The sequence below is a fragment of the Macadamia integrifolia genome, chromosome 14, assembly GCF_013358625.1.
Source record: "Macadamia integrifolia cultivar HAES 741 chromosome 14, SCU_Mint_v3, whole genome shotgun sequence".
Lineage (NCBI taxonomy): Eukaryota > Viridiplantae > Streptophyta > Magnoliopsida > Proteales > Proteaceae > Macadamia > Macadamia integrifolia.
The window spans coordinates 7,900,098-7,920,875 of record NC_056570.1 but is presented as its reverse complement, the minus strand read 5'-3'; the positions used below and the strand labels follow the sequence as shown (position 1 = coordinate 7,920,875).

The 20,778-nt window shown below is 37.6% G+C and overlaps 1 protein-coding gene and 1 non-coding gene across 2 annotated transcripts; both read right to left on the bottom strand.

The window, feature by feature from the left end:
* Positions 1 to 495: 495 nt before the first annotated feature.
* LOC122061218 (GDSL esterase/lipase At5g45920) lies at positions 496 to 5,616 on the bottom strand. Its single transcript, XM_042624427.1, has 5 exons — positions 5,122 to 5,616; positions 4,699 to 4,938; positions 1,895 to 1,962; positions 1,430 to 1,594; positions 496 to 977 (listed from the first exon to the last, which is right to left on the bottom strand). The coding sequence occupies exons 1-5, from the start codon at positions 5,218 to 5,220 to the stop codon at positions 818 to 820; spliced, it is 732 nt and encodes a 243-aa protein (XP_042480361.1). The 5' UTR covers positions 5,221 to 5,616; the 3' UTR covers positions 496 to 817.
* Positions 5,617 to 19,418: 13,802 nt separating this feature from the next.
* Positions 19,419 to 19,525, bottom strand: LOC122062206. Its single transcript, XR_006134835.1, has one exon. It is a non-coding gene; the product is annotated as a small nucleolar RNA R71 (small nucleolar RNA).
* Positions 19,526 to 20,778: the final 1,253 nt, after the last annotated feature.

Genomic DNA, 20,778 nt, shown 5'->3' with positions numbered 1-20,778 from the left:
AGCCATATTCCAATATATGTTCAACTAAAGAATTGTGTAATCTATTCAATTATGTCTAAAGTCATGTTTGAAGTTAATCCAAACCCATCAATCTTTCTCACTAGCTAATCTCTCCCATGTCACTTTCAATCCATCCAATGGCGTATCAGTGCTACTTATTGGCACATTTGTGGCGTTTTACATGTTGAAACCATCTCAAACCTTTCTTCAACTAATTTTTTTCTTTTTTTGGCTAACGACGGGTATTCAGGCCTTTGGCATGACTAATCCCACGGGTCCAAACTAACCCCACAATTGCATGGACCGGGTCATGCGTAGGTTGAATGAGAATTATTCAATTTTCACTAAAAACAGAGAAGAACACTAAACACCCCCGTGTGAGTGGCCCAAGGTGTGCGTAGTAAGAGTTGAACTTAAGATGCCTGAATTTACGGCTCATACCAAGTTCGTTGCTCACCAACTGCGCTACCCCTTGGATTTCCTCAACTAAATCACTTATAAAGAAACCTTCAATTACCTTAGATTTGTTTCGCATACAATAAGCAAATTCAGGAATTTTAGGAGACGGGACAAGGGAAACTAGTAGCCCCCACCCCACCCAAAGGTCTGATGAACCTGGTGATGAGTAATGTGATACAGGTTTCAGTAGTTAAACTTCATGTCATGACCTTCAGCCATATGGGTAGAGCATGATATATATCTACTAGATAACATATATACTATCTATAGATTAACTCTTATATAATAAAAATAAGATATGTAGAAGAACACAGAACAATGAAGAGTCATCTTCATATCCCTTTCACATACGCCAAATTCAATCCTTGAAAGACTTGAGTGGATCTGAAGGATCCATCTCTGCCAGGAGTGGGAGATCGGCAGGTAAGGTTTCAAGCCTCAAATCTTCCTTTCTGAACTTCTCCACCACTTCATCAAAAACAATACGGTTCCCGGTTGGAGTGAGGTGCAAGCCATCCCTGCGATTCCAATAAAGATAAACAGTACATTAAGGACTAACAGATTCAGTTAGTGGATTCTCTTTTTTTTTTTTTTTTTTTTTTTTTTTAATGGCAATGCCGAAGGTGAAGTGGAGTGAACCAGGGTTAGATATCTTTTTTACGAGTGAGAAGGTTTCCTGCTAATGGCAATGCCGAAGGTGGGGCCTTTTCTTCTCGCTCAATTTTTATCTTGATGTACATTTTTCTTCTATTTTAATTCAAGTTATGAATTTCTAGTGAAAAATAAATAAATAAAAAATAAAAATAAAATGTTGTTGGGAATAATCTCACATCAGAAAAGCTTTAGATACCTTGGTATACCAGTTAGGTTTCTCTACCAAATAGCTAAAGTTTTTAGGTTGACCTCCACAGTAGTTTGTAAAATACCTTTCATTAGAAACTAAAGAGACAGAGGAAGGCTCATGATATACCTAAGATGATCTTTCTGCCATCCAGGAAACTGCTGCATTTTGGACCAGAGATCAACTACAGGGACCCCACATTCTCCGGCAACCTCGATGCAGACCTTTGCATAAGTCCCAGCAGTCTCATTCGTTCTCTCGGGGAGACCAGATGGGTTCTCCACAAAAGGATGCCTGCAACATTTTATTAAGCAAGAACACTTCAGATTTTGCATAGGGATCGCTACCTGATCAAGTGGACCCTGCACCAGTGCGGATTGAGGGGGCACACAAGGGCATTAATATGGATGGACTTTTTGAATTTTATGAAGACTGGACAGTAATTTTGTGTGCTCCTTTATCTAGGTGCATAAGAACCACACAATCAGGCAGCCTTTTTTTTCTTTGTTTTTCTTTCAATTTTTAAAACTCTGGTATATATAGTAGTAGAACTTTTAACACTAATGAATGAAAAAGGAGTGGTGGAAACTTTACTGTATGCGGCCGTCTTCGTCGATGGGAGGAGGAGTGATAAGCAGCACCAACGTGGTAGGCCATCGCTTCTGCAATCAAACAGGTAGCCGCATGAGATAATAATACCTGCAACAGTTTAGTATCTTTCCTGCTTTCCAAGAAGGCCGAGGCCCTCTTGGACTTCAATCTGACCCCTCTGTGGATCCTCTTCATGACTCATCTGTGGGTGCCTTATATGACTCCAATGGGCCGTTGCAACCAAAAAAAAACCATTGGGTTCAAGGGGGCCCATTTGCTTGACTACTTTCATGCCAAGGCCAACGCCCCGCAAAAAATACCATTGGATTCAAGTGGGCCCATTTGTTTGACTACCTTTTTGCTAAGGCCCACGCCCTGGCACAAAAAAAGCCATCGGATTTTTTTTTTTTGGGTAGAAAAAAACCATCGGATTCAAGTGGGCCCATTTGTTTGACCACTTTTCCCACGGCCCACAAAAATATGGGTTAGTAGGGCTTAATGGGCCGCACCAAAGCAAGGTAATGGACCACATTTTAGAACTTGATTGGAGGTCAACACTAGACCCCTCTTCCCTCAACGCCCATTTGTCAGTTTGGACTTTGGAGCCCAAAAATTCCCTAGTCCACCATTTCATCCCTCCAAAGAAGGAAAAAACCAAAAGAAAAACAGAACTCTCTAGTCCTGGGACCACCCTTAATCCAATAAACTAATTTGGTAAAGTGCAGCCCAGCACCCGCTCCAATCAAATTGTATAGTCAAGACTCAAAATAGGAAAGGGAAATCCATTTCTATGATAAGATCCATAATCCTCTCACCAAAAAAAAAAATTCCATAATCCAAACCAAAAGAAAATCCAATCGTACATTGATTGATAGAACATAGTTCATATTTGTGGGTCCCTCTTTGTTGCATGTCTATACGAAAGCAGCAGGAGCCACTTCTTTTAAAAAGGTGACGTTGTTGAGCACTAATTTGAATGAGTACTCTCTCTCTCTCTCCCCACAGGCAATTTTGATTAAAGAAGGGCTCTCCAAGTTCCGAAGAGAAGTCTGTGAACGCATAATGTGCATGTGACGCGATGGATTAGACGGAGGCTCGTCTTATAGTTTCGGAAAGGAATAAAAATGGAAATGGAAAAAAAGAGAATCCAGAAGAATTGATTCCATTCATCATTCCAGGAGGAAAGGAGACAAGAGGAGGCCTCTCCTCTCATGTAATGGCAGGCCAACCATGCCGGTTGAGCCAAAAGGGTCCAGCCAGACCAGCGGCGTTCAAGCAACCAACCCCTATTCCACTTGACCAGGGCTTGGGTAATCGAGTTGGGCAACCCACCTACCATTTACTCATTAGTAAGTTTGTCTAGTTGGCTTCAGCTCTGGATCTATTGAGAATTATTGAGTCAGTAGTCTCACATCGGTTGTATGAGACCATGGTTTTAGGTACTGGTACCAGTCAATTCTATCGGATTTTGTCCTCAAATATATCAATACCTAACCAAATTTGGACAATGGTAACCATGATCCATGCCATGTCCATACCGTATCGATGAGTCAGCCAAAGTATTGATATTGGACGATCGGATGGGCCTATCCGATCCCATAGGTCTGAAAACGAATCAATAACTAAAACTTTTTTTTTCAAAGTAAAAAAGGGTGCACCATGATAGTATCACTGATCATGACCCATGCTAAAACTCCCATACGAAAGCAGTACTTCCGCAAGACCAAAGAGTGATAATGGGGTGTGCTGACTTGAACTCACAACTAGTCGACTCGAATGATAATAGGGCAAAAACTGTATGTATAAGACACATGAAAGAGAAATCCATTGACCTCGGGAACATCAGATGTACCTAAGAAGGTATCAAAGAGTATTTTGGAAAACATACTGAAAACTATAGGGATTTGTGAATCTTAAGATGATACGATGAACCATCTCGTGTGGAGGAAAACTTTCTCTTAATATCTACACATCCTTTGCAGGAGCAATGAGGTGTGGGGAGCATCGAACGATTGAATCATCTGGACACGTGCTCCAAGAGACTCCCAGCTACCCACACTCACTGCACCGATGCAACGATGGTAGACGATTTTCACACTAATCAACTCATGGAAAAATCATGTCTTTCCATGTCTACAATCGCCCCATTCAGCCAAACGGTCAATGACAGTGGTAGGAACAAGTGTATCCGGCCCCTCTATGACCCGCACTCTATGCAGAGTGCAGCACACATCCGACAGCCAAGAGCAATTAGGCACACACTGCAAGATGCTCTCAACCATCAGATATGTGCTACACAAAGTACCACGCCATAGAGAAGCCCCATGCGGAACAAGTGGGGCTCAAAGGTTACATGTGACTATGTGAGAGGGAGGGGTTAACTGACAGGACAAGTGGGGTTGAAGGCCTCTCACTCCCATGCCCACACGCCGTCTTTACTCTCATGGTAACTGTTTTTGTGATGCTGATATGCACTTGAGCTATTTTCAGTGATTCCAGCTCACTTTATCACCAACGGACAATCGATATTGGGCCTAAACATATAGGCCCAAGCCCAATCAATGCGCCTTGACTATCTGTCTATCGCTCTTAGAAACTGACCCTGAAACATGCTTATATTTAAGCCACCTTCGGCCAAGGCGGCACCCAGATGAGCAGATGCGTCGCTTTCGCCTCTTACCTAATTATTTCTTCTCACTCATTCACTACTTGTGCAATGAATATAGACATAACAGACCCTTTTGGTCGACCCTCTCGAGAGTGTGTCTGTGTCGGTGTGTGCGAGAGAGAGAGAGAGAGAGAGAGACCTTGATAAAGGAGACGATGGAATGGAGATTCTGCTTGTACTCGAGGAGAGGAACGTGCTGGAAGGCACCGTATCTATCGGGAAGGCAAGCGTCGTTGGCGCCGAAGAAAACGGTGATCGCCAGCGGCGCTCCACCACCACCACCACCACCACCCTCCGATTCCGCCGGAAAAACCTTCTCCATCACATGCAGGGCCCATCGTGTGTTATACCCACTATATCCTCGAAGCACCAAGTCCACCTTACCATCAATCAAAATCATTCACTTTAAGATTTAAAAAAAAAAAAAAACAAAATTTAATAACCAATTCAAAAGAAAAACATAATAATTAATAACCCTCGATGCCGTTCATGTAACAGAGAAGAAAATAGTGAAATAGAGAAGTTATCTTCAATATAAAGTAGAAGAAAGGTGAGAACGTACCTTGCGAGAGAAATGGTGAGCAAGAGCTGCTCCCCAACCTCCCTTTCCAAAAGACTCTTCAGTAATGGAGTCTCCAAAAAGAATGATCTTGGGCCTCATCTTTCACAACAATCTCCTCTTCTTTTTTTTGGGATTATAGGCTTTAATATCTTCTCTCTTTCTTCAGGTAGTACTTCTGCTTCATTAATTCACGCTTAACAATGGGAAGGGACACCAAATCCTGCAAAAGCCTTGTCCTTTTTACATGCAACTCTTCTGCCCCCTGACCCCTTCTTCTAAAGCTGCCTCTTCCTTCAATGCTTACCCAAATAATAATTGCTTAAAAGTGATAATTAAAGCCCAACTCAAGAGTAATAAGAGAAATAGAGAGGGAGGAAGACAAAAGGAGGCGATGGGTTTTTGTGGTTCTGACTTCTGGAGAAGTGTAACACTAATAAAGGCTTAAGGGCTGGGAAGGTCCCCTTTCTGTCTGCTTCTCAAAGGTAACACTTGGACAGAATTCACTGTCCCCATTTTGTTCCTTTATACCCAAACGCCATGGAAGATATAAATAAAAATTTTCACTAAGAGAGAGAGAGAGAGAGAGATGTACTCTATGATGATGCATGTATGCAACCCAAAATGAGTTTGGTGAGACCAAAAATTAAAGGTGGATGTTACGTGTTTGAGTTGGTTAATGAGTAATAAAAATCGGTATTAATTATAATAGGAACCGGCCGGGTGGTTGAGTAGGGCCGGACAGTGACCTTAAATGTCCCGGTCCGAGTATCAAGTAATAAAATTTAATTAGAGACAAAGAGACTCTGAGGCATACTGGGACAACGAAGGTGATGAAGAGAAAGCGATTTCCAAACGGCAACAGCCATTATTACGTTAATTTAATACAATGTTAAGATACTTTGTGATCTTAGAGGATCCGAAGGGCCATTGGAAACCTTATTATAGAAATATATAATATAAATATTTAAAGAAAATTTTCTAATCCATGGTGCAGTTAAGGGAATCTGTGGTGTGAAACAATAGATAAGGTAGATGGAATCATTCTTCTTCTCATAGTACAAAATGCCCTAAATGCGTTTTAAATATTTTATTAAAAGAATATATATATATATATATAACTCAATAAATACAAAGATTGGGATAAAAGAGAGATGAGCACTGGGTGAGGGATTGTTGATCTCTGTAACTAGGATAAGGGTTTGGTATTTTGGAGATAAAATCAGAGTCTAAGAGTATTTCAGGCATTTAATACATATGGGATAGGATATGAGTTTTATTTCATTTAGGTGGTTTATTTTTCCGGATCATGGATTTCCTTTGCAGCACCATCAACCAAAGACCCTTCATTTAATGACCTTGATCTGCGACATAAAAATTCCAATATCAAAACAGTGTTGGAAAGGAAAAAAAATTGACTAAATTATTGACAATTAATAGGCTTACCTCTAATTTTTTTTTTGGGTGAAAACTTCTAGTCTATATGATGATACATTGTAGTTTTGTTTGTTTGCAAGGAAAGGGAAAGGAAGTTAAATCACTTTTGAAAAGGAAAGAAAAAAGTTCCGTTATCATGATTGTATAATCTAACCAAACTTTTACTACATTTGCTAAATATAACTTTTAATACAAAATTTATTTTAATTTTTAAATCTAAAGATTTTTTTTTTAAGAAATCAAAAAAATTCAATTACAGAGTAAAGTGATATTTAATAATCAAATATGATTTGTTTTAGAATTAACTGCATCATACGGGTAATTATCACAAAAAATTTATTTTTTGATAAAAATTTACATTTCTTAAATATGAATACTATAATTTGTATTTCTACCTAGCAGGTATGAATTAAACAACTTTTGCTAGATAATGATTACAAAAAATTTCATTTTATTATTTATTTGATTCCATTTCCCTTCCTCTGATTTTGCTTGCGAACAAATGGAACCGCAACTTTTGCCCTCTTATTTATCTCTCCCTTTTTAATTCTTTTATCTTGAGAATGCTTTGCTTATCTAATAAGCTTGCAACATGGCATGAGATCACATCCAAGTGGTAGCTAATTCTTAGCCTTCTTTAACTTATTTGGTCAATCTCTGCTCTACATACTCATAAGGGCTGATTTGGGCTATGTTTTGGTTGTTTCTCCAATGTCTACTAGGGTTTCTCTGGAGTCCCAGAAAGAACTTGGGTTTTTTCCTGGGTCTTACCGCCAATAATTACTATAGGACTAAAGAGAGATATTCTGATTTTCTCTTTTAGTGCAATCTTCTAGTCAATATTCAGTAGTAAATTAACCAAACAAGATAGAATATCTTTTCAACCTTTTTTTATTTTTATAAAAAAGAGAACTATTATTAAAATAGATAAGATGAGAATTTCCTGCCCGAGAGGTCAGGATTGACATGGTAGATGTGTAGGTGGTTGTAAGTACCCCACTTTAGACAGTTGTAAAATGGAAACACCATTAGCCAAGACATGGCATCATCATTACCATCGATCAAGCGAGGAATAAGCAGAAATGAATTAAAAAAAAAAAAAGAACTGTCAAAGTAAAAGAGTATCCTCTCCTATAACATGAGAACCAAATCTATTGAGAATGAAGGATGATTTGAGAAGGGGAAAAAAAATACTTTTATGCTTTAGAATCTGAGTATATTGTCAGCTGCCTAAATTGTAACCTTTGGGTCATCAATTTAGTAGAGGCGGAATTCAAGAAAGATCCTCTCCAATCATTGAGAAGCCCAATGAGGCATCTGATTAGTAGAGGAGGAATTCAAGAAAGATAGAATTAAATCTTTCACATTAGTACCTTGGATTTCCCTTCTATTGATTCTAAAAGGAGAAGTGATCCAACAACAATTAGTAAAATTACAGTGAAACAAAGCATGGATAACAAATTCTTCAATTATGACAAAGTGGACATAAAAGGCCCTGTGAAATATGTCTAGCATTTAAACATTATTTACCATATATAGAGTTAGTTCCACATTTTGGACCAAAATAGGTCTGTAATCAAGAATTATGGGGTCTTGAAAGAGCCAAGTGATAAGAAGATTCGTCAAAAAAGTTTACATCGTAGACGGACTCCATGGCCAAGAATCATTTGCATCCATAATGCTAAGAGGAATCCAAGGCATAGCATGAGCTTCTAAAAGAAAAATTAGAGAAAATTAAGGACACATTCGATTGCAACGACTCTTGTTTTATTAACTCAACTACTTTCTGCAAACTACTTAATTGGGGAGAAAATCTTACCATTGTTGAGTCCCAACAGACAATGAGAAAGGGTTGAATGAGTGTAAACAATTTTTCTTTTTCATTAAGCGAATGAACTGATGTGGCAATTTGTGTAAACCCTGTAGCTGCAAATACAGTCGTATGCACACTCAACCTCTCATAAGCACTTCCAAGCGTGTACACTCATTTATATTACGCGCACTTCTAAGCAGTACAATACAAAATAAATCCACACGCACAACACCAAGATTTTATGAGGTTCAGCAAGATGCTTATGTCCCCGAAGTAGTGCCTGTAAAGGCTCCATATCTACTCAATACTCAACTAATGTAACATCTACACTTCGAGCATGCACTCCCAAGTTTCCCCAGCATAAAATCGAGAAAGTACATGGTGCCATTACAGTTAGCAGAATCCACTATAAAGGAGCACCCACCCTAGGTGTCTAACACCCACTAAACAACCCTATAGAGTTAAAGCAACAAGATTGGACATATAGAGATTGTCCTATAACTAAATTTAAGCTAGCATTCTTTTACAATACATTCTCCTACAACTAGCAACCATATGTCATCACAAACAGTAATGGCAAAGTAAATATGAGGATAGAAAATCTAAAAACTCTTGTCTAGTGTTCATAAAGTTGTCTCAAAGCAAACTTGAATCTTCAACCCTCCTTTAGAGTAGAAACCTTAAATCTTCAAGTGAGCACACCAATCAAGTTGGACACCAAAAAAACCGCTTCTTTGTCTTCTAATGCACAAAAGGGCTCAAACCCTAACACACTTCTCTCTCCTTTCCATTTTTCCTTGACTCACATTTAGTACCTTGCAATAGTACATCAACTAACCTTTAACAACACCATTAATGGAGTGTTTTTAACTTACTAGAGGCATGGATGGACACAAAATACACTTACAAGCAATGGGGAAAGTTTCTCTAAGAAATCCACACCTATTTCTCTCTCAAAAAGTCCTCCTATCATAGAGGATAGCATTGAAAAGTTTGAGATTTTTACAATTTGAATGAGCCAAAAGGGCCTCTGGAAGAGGAGATATCATCAAAGCAATGAGCGCCAATCAGAATAATTCATTTGGAATTTCCTAGAGGTCTTTTGGTCCATTCGCGCTACATTAAAGAACTGATCAAATCATAATTGTTGGATCACACCTCCAAAGGCACGTGAAGAGTTAGCCATTGGATGCTTATAACGGACAACGAATCTTGACCGCAAGATTCGAATCAAGGAGTTGACGTAAGGCTGACTTTGAGTGCAAGAATAACACTGCCAGAAGCAACGTATCGACTTTTACTGGCTGCAATTCATAGATCTCATATGGGCCATCAAATGTGTCAGAGAAGGCCTTTGGATGAGGATTGACTAGGCACGACGAGTGAGAGAACTCAATATGGACAACATGCACTCATTTCACACAAGCAACCCCGGATCAGGTGTAGCATGGAACAATTTATTGTGAAGCCCCTGACCAATAAGAGGGTTCACAAGAGCATCTTTAGCAGTTATTGTTAGTCTTATTCGTGCGCATGCTTGGATGAGAATCGGAGCTGCGTGGTCTTCTCAGATCCGTGGATCTAGAATCATTTATACATCTCCTTATTACTTCAAATCCCCTTCGATGTAAAGAATATATGCAAAAAATCTCCATTAACTCAACTGGGCAGATTTTCAATCATTTTAGAAAGGCCATCCAATCCAAAAGTAAAATGCCAAAAATCCTTAGGGTTACCTAGAACATTTTCCAAGTTAGATTTCTGATTTTTCAATCTGGTTCCACAGAAATCTCCATAACTCCATCATACGATTTCTAAGTCGAAACAAAATAGGTTTGTTTATGACTTGAAGCTCTACAACCTTCTAGAACAACCAATCAACATTCTCATCCATGTAAAAAAGCCAAAATGCCCCTGAAATTTGCAAAAGTCATAACTTCTTCATCCGATACAAAATCCGGACAAATCTAGGTGCATTGAAAACTATTTTATATTATTCAACTCACATGCAAGAGTCAACACCCAGAAAATTTATCTTCAATGAAGAAAATTCCCATGAGTGAAATTAGGTCAAAATTGTCTATATTGGACCCAAAAATCCACACCACACACCATGTTTGCATCAGAATCTCCAACATTATCCCTCACTCGACACAGCACTGCCAGCTTATTTGAGAGATCATACTCTGCCATGTCATCATTGTTGGCCTCATCATCATTATCATATGGTCGAGATTGCTAACAAGAACAACCAGAAAACAATAATTTCCCGCTTTGGAGTTGTTGGCAACCTTCTCTTCACAAAACTAATAAAAATAGATAGAACACGCTCTAATCCTTTTGTGCAGTGATGAGGAATCTCTCTCCCCCTTTGTAAACAAATCCAAATGGAGGCAACTAGACTCCCTCTGAGTCCCATATGGGGAAGCATCAACAAATAGTATGCTCCCCCTTTCCCTGTGTACCTAGTGCTTGGGAATAATGACCACTCCCAGCTTATGTCTAAGGAACTCAAACTGCTCTTTGGAAAGCAATTTGGTGAAGATATTGACTACCTACCCTACTTTGGAAACAAACTCCAATCTAACCTCACCTTTTTGTGATCTTATCTTTTAGGAAGTGATACCTAATCACAATATGCTTTGTTTTTTAATGCATAATCGGGTTTTTGAAAATGTTAATTGCCTTAGTGTTATCACAATATAGTGGCTCTACCTTCTCCACCCGAATGCTCAGATTTCTCAATATTGCTTCATCTACAACACTTGTGTACAGCAAGATGTAGCTAAAATCTACTCTGTTTTTGTCGTTGAAAGAGAAACTGAATTTTCTTTTTCTTACAATGCCAAGCTACCATCGATTCTCCAAATATAATGCACCACAACTAGTGTTCTTCCTATAATCAACACACCCTGCCTAATCTGCATTGAAAAAGGCTGACAAAGTAAAGCTCTTGGTCTTGGTAACCATAATCCATAGTCATTGGTCCCCTTTAAATATCTAAAAATCCTCTTCACTGCTACCACATGTGTCTCTTTTGGCCCTGTTTAGAATCTTGCCACCATACATACTTTTTATAAGATGCCAAGCCTACTGGCTGTCAAATACAATAAGCTGCCAATCATTGACCTATATGAAGTGTGATCAACTAATGGAGAGCCAATTTTTTTGCTCAAGTTACACCCAATCATCATAGGTGTACTGACATGCGTGTAATCCTCAATGGTGAATCTCTTCAAAATCTCTCTCACATACTTAGTCTAAAAGATAGAATGCCTTCTTTCATATGAGTTATCTGTAAATCCAAGAAATATGAGAGTTCACCCAACATGGACATTTCGAACTCATCTTGCATCCTTATTGTAAAATCTTTCACACAACTTAGGGGTGTCAATTCCTAAACCGAACCGGTGAAACCGGCCAGACCAAATCGATAACAACACGGACCGAACCGAACCGAAGCCTTATTGGTTCAATTCAGTTTGGAGTATTGCAACCCCAAAACCAAACCGAACCACACCGAAAACCGGATGAACCCGAAACCAAACCGAAACTGGCTCAAAACCCGGACCAAAACTGAAACCAAACCGGTAAGAAACTGAAACACTCCAAAATTCATTAAAAAAATCAAAATTTGCCTAGTTTTGTATACATTTGTATGGAAAGTCGAATCCAAACTGGACCAAAAATCAAAACCAACCCGGTAACAAATCAATTTAAGAAACCGAAGACAAACCAAAATCAAACCGCATCGAAACCGAAACCAAACTGAAACCAGAATTTTCTTATTGGTTCGGTTTCGATTTCAGCTTTCCCACACCGAAATCGACTCAACCCGGACCGAAACCGAGCCAGACCTACCGATTGACACCCCTAACACAACTCATCTTTATGGCCCCAAAGATGATGTCATCAGCATACACAACTATCATAAGATGACTACTTTCTTCAGTTTTGATGAAGAGATTGCTATCCACTAACCCCTTTTTTAATCCCAATTTACACTATGAGTGGGGTCCTCACTCAATTATACAAAGCCTTCGTCAACCTACATATATAAGTGGGGTCCTCACTTAACTAAAACCTATCAGTGTGGTCTATGTAAACCTCCTCTTCCAAGTTTCCATTGAGAAAAGATGATTGTATATCCATCTGTAGACTTTGAAACCCTTGTACACTGTCAAAGCCAAAAACATTCTGATAGCCTCAAGTCTTTTCACAAAGGGAATTAGGTTACCTTAAAGTCATTATCTTTCACTTTAGAGTATCACTTGCATACAAGTTGTACTTTGTTCCTTACAACTTGACCATCTTCATTAAGTTTGTTTCTGTAAACCCGTTTGGTGCCAATTACAATTTTGTAAACTGACTTAGGGACTAAATCTCAAGTATAATTTTCTCTCTATTTGGTCAAACTCTCCATTTATGGCCTTCATCCAATTCTCATCCTTACTTGCTTCATCAACAATTTTTTGCTCATATAGTGAAAGAGAGAGTAGGTATTGGTCTTTATCCTTCTGCTCCAAACACCTGTAGTGGAGTCACCAATAATAAAGTCATATGTCCCTTGTTGATCAGTTCTATTGTTCCTTCTCTGCTTATCTAACCCTGCTTATCTTCACACTCATCTTTGCTTTTTGGTCCATTGTTAATTATGTCATTCTTATCATCAAGATCTTCAAAATCTGGAAGTTTATTACCTTAGCTAAAGGATACATCCCTTTTCCCATCAACAGTGACACCTACACTCTCCACAATTTTTTTCAAATAGATGCCTTCATCAGTCCGAACATCAAACTTTCCCATGTCTTAGTTTGTGTTCTTTATATAACATTTTCTACCAAAGACTTTGAAGTATCTTGTTATAGCTCTTCTATCAAATCAAATTTTATAAAGTGTTTTGCTTTCATGTGGTCTCAACATGCACATATTATGTATGTACATTACAATTAGAACTGCCTCCTTCCAAAACTTTTTTGCCATGCCATTCTCTACTAGCATAACTAGCCATATCTGGAACTGTTCAGTTCTGTTCTTTCTCTGTATAATATTTTTGGAGTATTATTGGAGATGAGATTTGCTTCTTAATATCATGCTCATAGCAGTATTCTTTAAAGTCATCCAAATTGTAGTCACTTCCTCTGTCACATCTTAGACATTTTATCTTTGATTTTCAACTTACTTTTTAAAAATCTTAAATCTTTTTAAAACCTCTAACTTGTGTTTCACAAACATCTCACATATCATTCTAAAGAGATCGTTAACAAATAACATGATATATCTCTCTCCTGAGGTGTTTGGTGTCTTCATAGGATCACATAGATCTGTGTGAATTAACTCTAATATTTTGTTAGAATAATATTCCTTTGACTTTGATGCAGCCCAATTGCATCCAATCTCAACAACTAAGCCTTTGCGGAGATCTACCCACTTCAAGGTCCAAGCCCAGAAAGCATATTTGGCCCTGGACCAAGCTATGACCAAGCTCCAACAACATTGTGGACCAAACCATAAAAAAGCATCAAAGAAGTTGGTCCAAACATTCTTGGCCAAATCCACCATTGGAAGTCCCTAAGAGCTTTCTTTAAGTACCTCTTGTTCTTCCCTAAGTCAAGAAGCTTCTCTTCCTTTGAAAGCTACACCGAACGCCTACTTGAAAGTCACTACACATCTTGAAACAAGAATCAAAGTATTGAGTCTTGCATCAAGGCATTGGAAGACCTCAACTCTGAATCAAGGCATGAGAGACTTCAACAAATGGAAGACCTCAACTACTTTTTCTATTTTTAAGATTTCTATTTAGTTTTATTTTTCAATGTATTTTGTGATTGGTCCATGTCACAACTTGAAATTCTAAAAGATGGTTATAGTTTCCTAGATTAAAGGTTGTAGTCTTATATAAAGAGGACAAATCTTGAGTTGTAAAGACACAATTGAATCAAAAAAAACTTCAAAGTTGCTCCAAGCTTTTTATAAATCTTGAAGAGTTGTTCTTATGAAATCAAGTTGCGTTTCACCCATCCTTGAAGAGATTGGGGCTTTCAATTAGCCTAGAAGAGTTGAGCCTTTAACCTTGAAGAGTTGAAGTCACATCCTTTCAAAGATCTAACCCAGAAGAGTTGAATTTTTTAAGCAATTATTTTCAGATTCGGACTGTGTAAGTGTAGTACTTCTTTCCCATAGGATATAAGAGAGAGCTCTACCAGTGGTACCAAAACTTGAGACAAGTTAGTTGAATAATAGACCAATACACCAATGAGTTCAATGAGTTGGTGATTCGTAACAACATTATGGATCCGGAAGATGTACTTGTGGACAAGTACTTGAATGGACTACAATCTCACATTCAAGAAGCCCCTGAAGTCCTTGACATTTGGGATGAGAGAGATTACATCAGACTTGAATTAGACTCTTGTTTTCTTTCCTTCCCAACAAGATGCTCAGATAAGTTTGGAAAGCTTCTTCAATATTAGAATATCTCTCACTACCTTGTTTGAAGAAATCTTGGAAAGGTTTTTTAAATCAATATGCCCAAGTGTTTTGTGCCATAGCTATATCTCCTCGACCATGTTAGCCATGCAAGAGTCATTCATTGTCTTTATTAAGCTATACAAATTCCATGAAGTCCTTTGTCCTATAGCTACCACCTTTCTAATACTTGATCTTCTTATGCCCTTGGGTGTTGAAAGTAACTTCATGTCCTTTGTCACAGATCTTGTTGATGCTGAGTAAGTTGTGTTTGAGGCCTTCAACATAAAAGACATCTTTGGATTTTATTTTTCCATGATTGAGACTAATACAAAACTTTCATGTAATCCGGTACCATTGTTAATGCCAAATTTTACAGATCCACCTTCAATGTCTAGTATTGTCTCAAATCTTCCATTATCTTTAATCATATGACTTGAGTATCCACTGTTTAGTATCCATAGAGTAGAGTTTCCTTAAGCTTTGAAAGCTCTCTGAAAAACAAAAAGCTTTATTTTCTTCGTCTTCCACTCTCTCTCTCTCTCTCTCTCTCTCTCTCTCTCTCTCTCTCTCTCTCTCTCTCTCTCAACCCAGACTTTCTTAACTAACTGAGATTTCAATGCTTTCTTTTTTCTTGAAATCCAGCTGTTCACCATATCTTCTATATTTTTAATAAATCTTTGATCACCTCTATTTTGTTGTCTTTGTGTGAGAAATTTAGTTCTATAATCTCATACAATATGTCCAAAGTTGTTGCATCTGTAGTGTTTCAATATCTTCTTCGTTTGGGACGCAAAAGGATTTCTATACATAAAATTCTTTGGTTCAAGATTGAACTTGCAATTTGAGATCTTATGCCAAAAAAGGATTACACTTATTTCCTCATACTCCAATACATTATTTCATAGATGGCTGAAGTTTACACTACTCTGTGGGTTGCTCATGCTGCAAGGCTCTCAACAGATAGTGGCTGGTCCAAAGTTTACTAGTGTGTTGCAGCCAGTTCCTTATTTGGGCGATCTTGGTGATATTAGCTTTGGTGACATTAAAGAACCTAAAGCCATGAGTATCCAGAATGGATAACAGAGAATGAAACAAATTCTTTGTTCTATGGAAAGGTTACTTCTTTTGATCAATTCTTTCTCTCTCTGATTCAATTTGTTTCAATGTGAAACATATGAAAGTAAAAAAATATGTAAGTAGATGCATGGTACAAAATGGCAGCAATGATCAGACTTTATATTACAATGGTTCTCCCATGTATTTCAATTTGGGACTGATGAGCACATTTATGTGTGAAATCTAGGGTAATGCATTTTACATATTTATAATAAAGTACCTTGGGTTTTACTCTCTTGTCCTAGGTTTTATATTTTCAAGGCCTTAAGGACTATTGGGCACTATATCTCTAATTTTACACATACAGAGGTCCTGTTTCTTTTCACGGTTGCGAAGAGGACGAAATTCTGAGCAACATGGACATGTTCAATTAAAAATACACATCCGTTTGGTCACCCGTACAAGTGATTATTCTTTTCGAGTCAGAAAAAGAATAATAGATCAGAACTGAACCGAGATGTAAAGCCAACTCGTTTGCAATTGTCCCAGAGATACAAAGAATATTCTAAATGCCAACAAGGATTGATGAACAATACCCTTAAGTGATTGAAGATTCATTTTTGGTAACAACTATCTAGTGTAGTTGGTGAGTTGTGGTGTGCAAAATCCCTTCCTCATTAGGAGATCTCAAGTTCGAACCTCTAGGTTGACATTTTTTTAGAGTTTTACTGTGTGCAAGTTTGAAGAGAGAGAAAAAGAAGGAAAAAATAGGGAAAAAATAGGAAAGAAAAAAGGAAATCAAAATCGTGGGAGATCTCCTCTCCGATGATTCTCTCTCTCTCTCTTCTCTCTCTCTCTCTTCTCTCTCCTCCACCTCATCACACAAATTCAGCCAAGAGATTGCGCACAAAAGAGAAGGAAAAAAAATATATAGGAAAAAAAGATAAAAAATAAGAAAAAATCCGCTACTTCCTATTTTATTCCCCAATCCCCCCTCCACCTCATCAAAATCATCCAAGGGTGGATCCCCATGAATGTCCTTCGCTCTCCCTATTCCCTATAAAAGGGAGTCCACCAAACCCTAAAGGGGCTTCCCTCTCTTTCTTTCTTTTTCTTTAATTTTTAGTTGTGCTTTCCTTCTTATTCTAGTTCTAGTTCTAGTTCTAGTTCTTCTTAGTTTTTCTTACTTTAAACAATTTTATAATTGGTTTTTATTTTATGAATGCAATTTTTTATTTTTATTTTTTTTTATGGTTCATGTTATTCAAGTTATTCAAAGGTGTAATAATTTTAATTTCTAGTTCTAGGTGACAAGAACAAGAACAAGCTATGGAGCATGTCTTTCAAGTTCAGTTTTTTTCTTCAGATTTGTCTTCTCTAATACTAGCAATTTCAGATTTGGTCTATTCCAGATTTGATTTTTAGTACTGGTAGTTTTCAAATCTCAATCAGTTTTCAAGTTCAAGTATTGAAATTCAAGTAAGTAGGCTTCTACAGTAGTCTTTTCACCCCCTTCTCATTCTCTCTTCTTGCTACCCTTTCATTCTTAATTTAGAATTTTAAATTTCAGTTTTTACTCTAATGCTTTCCTTTTCCCTCAAGGTCCTTGGCTAGATCCATGTGTTGGCTTTGCCCCTCTCTAGCTATAGAACCATCTTTTTATTTTGATTATTTATATTGCATCATTTCCCCTAAAGCCAAGTAAAAAAATCCTTGTAAGAGTACTCTCTGATCAAGTAGGAAAGCTCATATTATTTATGGTGCATTCTTCGGCCTAAGTAGAGATACCTACTTGTGTGCCTCTCTCTAGGTTTTTTCCATTTTTATTTTATTTATTTACTTTTTAGCACTTTTACTTTCAGTTATTTGCTTTTTAATTGCATGGTTTGAGTATTTAAATTTCTAGATGATGAATGGTTAGGGTTAGATGTGAATGGTTAGGCCGTTCAATTGCAATTCCAATTTCCCTAGATGCGTTGGTTAGGATGTTATATTAGATGCATTTGTTTTAGGTCGATAGATAGCATGAGATCACCATAATCAATCGTTACACTTTTGCATTACTAAAAGAAGCTAAAAATAAAGCTAGAATTAGATCAGGAGCAGGAGGAGTTTTTCGAAATCATAGGGGCTTGGTGGTGGGTTCCTTTAAGAAGTTTTTAAGAGTTCACTCAAATTACTATGTTGAGTTCACTGCTCTTATGGAGGGAATTCTTAAAGCCAAAGAGTTACATATTGATGCTTTTTAGATTGAATCGGATTCAGCAGCAGTGGTGGTAGCTATTCAATCCCAATCTATTCCTTGGTTTGTTTTTCAGGATTGGATGTCTGTGAAGGATTATCTACACTCTATAAATTGGAAGATAACGCATTGTTTTTGAAAAGCTAATTGCGTAGTAGATTTTCTTGCAAAGGAGGCAGCAAAAACAAGTTCTTCGGACATTAATATCTCTTTCCTATCGCATATTCAGTCAGAGATTGTTCATGATGCAAAATCGAGACCCAGGTTTCTGTTTATTTAATGTCTATTTTTTTCAATTTGTTCTCCTCTGCTGATGGCCATGCCGAAGGTGGGGGATTATAAATTGTCTTTTTGAGATGTATTATTTTCTCTTTCTTCAATAAAATTTCTGATTTTTAGCCAAAAAAAGTGGCTGCTCTCCTTGTGTTAGACCCATTAGCTACACTGATCCATACACTTGCAATTACTTTTAAAATTCAAACAAGTTTTTGGTGCCATTTCTGATTTAAATCGAAGTGCTTTGTTTGCTTTATTTTGTTTTTATTTTTCTTTTATTGAATTCCTGAGAAGAACAATTTGCAATAATAGTTGTATCGGTGGAGGTCGCCAAGCCTTACAGTATGATAAAGACAGGTTTCGCCCTATAGCAGTACCTCAGGAATTGACCTAAGCAACCCTGGATCCCTGCCAGTAAGCTCACAAAAAAAAATCAGAGAAAAATTTTCAAAAAAAAAAATTTATTCTTTTGTGTTTGTGGTTTGTCTTATTCTAGTTGTGGATAGTGTTCTGTTGCATGACTGCTAAGTGGGTATGTAATAGTGCGAATAAGTTAGAAAGAAGAGATCTAACAAGTAGTGACACTTAACGTTAACTCTCTTTAGTACCTTTCAATATGGGAGACACACAGCAAAATCCTCCACCTAAAACTCTGAAAGATAGGTTCTACCTTGCTAGAGCAGCTCGACCTTCCTGCTTAGTTCTACCACAAGCCCAGAGTAATAATTCTGAGCTCAAATGTCAGTACATCACTATGTTGCCCCACTTCCATTTGGCTTACCTCTGAGGATGCATACCTATTTCTAAGGGAATTTGAAGAGGTATGTATTCTAATTAATATCCTACCGTTTTTTAATGTTGTTGTTATGCTTAGGTTCATTATATTTGCATTGAAAGACCAAGCTAAGAAGTGGTTGTATGGGTTATCCACAAATTCCATAACCACATGGGAGAAATTCATAGTTGCCTTCCTCGAGAAGTTTTTTCCCAACTCATAAGATCAATAAGCTTAGAAGTAATATCCTTCAGTTTAGGCAAAACACTAATGAGTCTTTTTCTACACATACAGAGAGATTCAAGGATCTACTCCAAGAATGCCTTCACCATGGCCTAGACTTATGGCATTTATGTCAAATAATTTATATGGATATTGATTACCCAATTAAACAAATGATAGAGTCTATGTGCCTTGAGAGATTCACATCATTTACAAATGATGGAAAGGCATGAGAATTCTTACTTGACTTAGCTGACAAAACCCGTGAATGGAAATCAACCCAAGAGAGTGAAAGAACTATAGGAGGGAAAGGATATTTTGTTGATGGGTTAGTAGCCAAGGAAGCCCACTTAAATAGCCTTATTAAAATGATTGAGGCTATTGTTCCTAAAGATCATCAATCAATCTGGTTAAGATGTGTGTTTGGTGCCAGTCCCCTGGACATGTCATAGAAGAATGCCCCAACACCTCTAGGGGCACTTCCAATGAAAGTGTAAAGGCTTTATATCAGAATAATCCATATAGTAATATTTACAATCCAGGATAGAGAAATCACCCAAATTTCTCTTGGAACCAGAGCAATCAAGTAGGGCCTTCCAATTTCCATAATTAAGGTTAATCTAGACCTCAAAGACCTCCCTTTGCACAATAAGCTTTTGCCCCAAATACTTTTCCTAGGGAAAATGTAGGACCTCAGGCTAGTTTCCCTAGGCCCCATCTCCCATTATCTTATTAGCAACCCCTTGGGTTTACCAACACTGGAGAGGCAAGTAGAGTAAGTGATTTGAAAAAGAATATGGCCCTCTCTATGACAAGCCATCAAAATCTTACAAGAAACTCTCCTAAGTTGTCTCAATTTTGTATGAGAATGAGAAAGAAACTTTGCCTAGTCAACCAGAGCCTAACCCTAATCATTGAGCATGCCTTACTTGACCTTGATGTAAGTGTGAATCTTTTACCTTACCATGTGTATAAAAAACTAGGATTGGGAGAATTGAAAGCCACTGGAACTACTCTTCAGTTGGTAGATAGGTCTATTAAGATTCTTAAAGGGATGGTTGAGGATGTCTTATTGAAGGTGGGAGAATTTATTTTTCCTGTTAATTTCATTGTGTTAGATACCAAGCCCTTCTCAACAAAGGATGAGATCCCCATAATTCTAGGAAGACCATTCGTGGCTACCAATAATGCATTAATCAATTACCGGAATAGTTTCTTAAAGTTATCTTTTAGCAACCAAACTGTTAAGTTTAACATGTTTAGGATAGGCAAGTAACCACATATGGAAGAAGAGATCAATATGCTTGAGGTTTTTTGGATTTTTCTGATAATTTAATTACAACTTTGATATTGGTTTTGATTCAAAAT